Source organism: Diabrotica virgifera, chromosome 9 (assembly GCF_917563875.1).
Source record: "Diabrotica virgifera virgifera chromosome 9, PGI_DIABVI_V3a".
In the NCBI taxonomy this organism is placed as follows: domain Eukaryota; kingdom Metazoa; phylum Arthropoda; class Insecta; order Coleoptera; family Chrysomelidae; genus Diabrotica; species Diabrotica virgifera.
This window is the reverse complement of record NC_065451.1, coordinates 129,556,082-129,558,515: the sequence shown is the minus strand read 5'-3', so window position 1 is coordinate 129,558,515 and position 2,434 is coordinate 129,556,082. Positions and strand designations below refer to the sequence as shown.

Sequence of the window (2,434 nt, the reverse complement as noted above, 5' to 3'; positions counted from 1 at the left end):
ACGATACCGTAATCTCTTTTGATATAATAATTTGTTAAGACGAAGGTTAAGTGGTATGACTATTTATAGCGATAAAAAACTATTACATGAGATTTAAGAACTTATGTCAATATTTGTTGGGTGCAGCATTTCGATATAATAAAGTAAATAAAATTTGTAATGCCATTTTTGCAGTAAGGCAATGATAGAAGGTAAAGAAGACATACTGCAACTATCTTAAATAACTCATGTGGTCCTGTTTGCTGGATCATTAAAAGTGCGAATAAAGTTGCAGAGCGTAGAAACCTGGTGTCGCTTTTACGAACTTGCACGGTCCCAATATTCCTATCACCAATATGAATAAAAGTAGAAATCTTAAAAAATTCGTAAGCGATTATATACTTGTTATTTAATATTTTAAAATTAGTCTTCATCAAGATGTTGAATGGGGTAGATGTATTAGTTTTTCTCCTAAGTCTCACATATGTGCTTTGTGCCGATTTTTCTGAAAAAGATGTTATTGTTTATCTAAATAGATATGAACATAATATCGATAATAAAACAGATCTCTCAACTTCGTTGATTACCTTCCAAGAAAGGTATAATTTACCGGTGGATGGATTGCTTAATAATGAAACTATTAAATTTATGCGTCGCCCGCGTTGTCAACACAGTGATAACGATTTTATAGCAAGAACAGCATGGAAGAAACATCACCTGCAATGGTATTTTCCTCAAAGAACGGTTGATGCTCAGAAAGATGCGGAAATGGCTTTTCAGATGTGGCAAAATGTTTCAAACTTAACATTCACAATGGTTACAACTCCAGGTGTGGATCCTCCTGATATTACCATAACTATGGTAAGTAAAACTCATTATTTTAGAAGAAATTGTATGGGTAGTGATGAATGCCCAACTAAAGTAGGTGGAGCTGTTTTAGGGCATTCTTACTTTCCTAATTCCGACGGAACATGTATAGAAATCCATTTAGATATAGATCAGTCCTGGCATTTTGGAACTGTTCTATTCCCGAAGGTCGTACTAGTTTTCTTATGGTATTAGTTCATGAAATCGGACATGCTCTCGGAATAGCTCATAGTGCTACTCCAAATGCTATCATGTATAGCGTCTATGCAGATAAGATTCGTGTTTTACATGATGATGATATAAATGCTGTGCAATATTTATATGGGGCTAAAAGTAAATACGCTCCAATCCCAAAGTTCACAAACATGCATATACCAACAAATATCTCAACAACCACAATACTACCACCTTCTAGTAGGCAGTCAATCCACCCGCACCATACAACGCCACATTTAACATCAACTACAACCATGAGACCAGCACCTCCTAGGCAGTCAATCCACCCACACCATACAACGCTGCATACGCCATCAAGTACAACGACAAGACCTACGACTCGTAAACAGCTGATCTTCAAAAATTTGTGTGATATTATTCCAGATTTTATGTTTCTATCCACTGCTCCAGAGTTCTCAAATTATCGATTATATATTGCTCATAACAAATTTATATGGAAACTAGACTTGAATGGAATGATTATTCCATCTCAACCAGAACTTCTTATCGATTATGTACCTACAGAATTACGTCAGTACACTTTACAACACATTTTTCAAACAACAAGCGGTGATTTGCTTACAATTGTGTCTCCCAACAAATATTTCTCAGCATCATTCCCTAGTATTCAATATATTGATAATTTTTTACTTAATATACCTAATAAAGCGCGCATCAATGCTATTTTTCAATCAAATGCAGGGCGATCCTATACTTTTTATAATAATATGTCATATATAGAATTTTCTAATGATTTTATGACTGAGAGTGGTAGAGGTAAAATAAAAGACCTATTTCCTGGTATACCTGAAGATATTTCTCTCGCATTCCGATGGACTGATGGCCATATTTACTTTTTCCGTCGAAGTAATTACTATAAATTTAATGAATTTACAAGAAAAGTTGTCGCAGGTGGACAATTTAGTTGGAATCTATTTGAAGTGCCTTGTCCAAACGAAAATATTTTATATCAATTAAAGACTCTGCTATCTAAACTTACATCTATACATAGTTAATTGTAAGAAATATGTTTAGTTTATGAATATACCTACATCCTTACAACAACCAAGTTTTATGTATTCATATTAATTTCTAATTAAAATTAGAAAATGTCGTAAAAATAGCCACCTAGCGGATAATAACCGAACTATGACAGCCTATGTTGTAGATTCCATTAAAATAGTCCCTCCCATCTTGCCGGAGAATTTGGAACTTTTGGGGTGAAACTACCATAGTTACACTTTTAACTACCCTAGTCTTATGCACTATATAACTCTACCATATCCAGCGCTAACTCTACACGTCATACATGGTCAGTGGGAATCAAAAAATTGAAATTAACAAAAGATGTGAGTAAATTTGATCATTGCAA

At 34.1% G+C, this 2,434-nt stretch overlaps 1 protein-coding gene across 1 annotated transcript; it reads left to right on the top strand.

Annotated features, from left to right (window-relative positions):
• Positions 1-1,097: 1,097 nt before the first annotated feature.
• Positions 1,098-2,078, top strand: LOC126891366 (matrix metalloproteinase-9-like). The gene has a single exon (XM_050660541.1). The coding sequence runs from the start codon at positions 1,098-1,100 to the stop codon at positions 2,076-2,078; it is 981 nt and encodes a 326-aa protein (XP_050516498.1).
• The last annotated feature ends 356 nt before the right edge of the window (positions 2,079-2,434 follow it).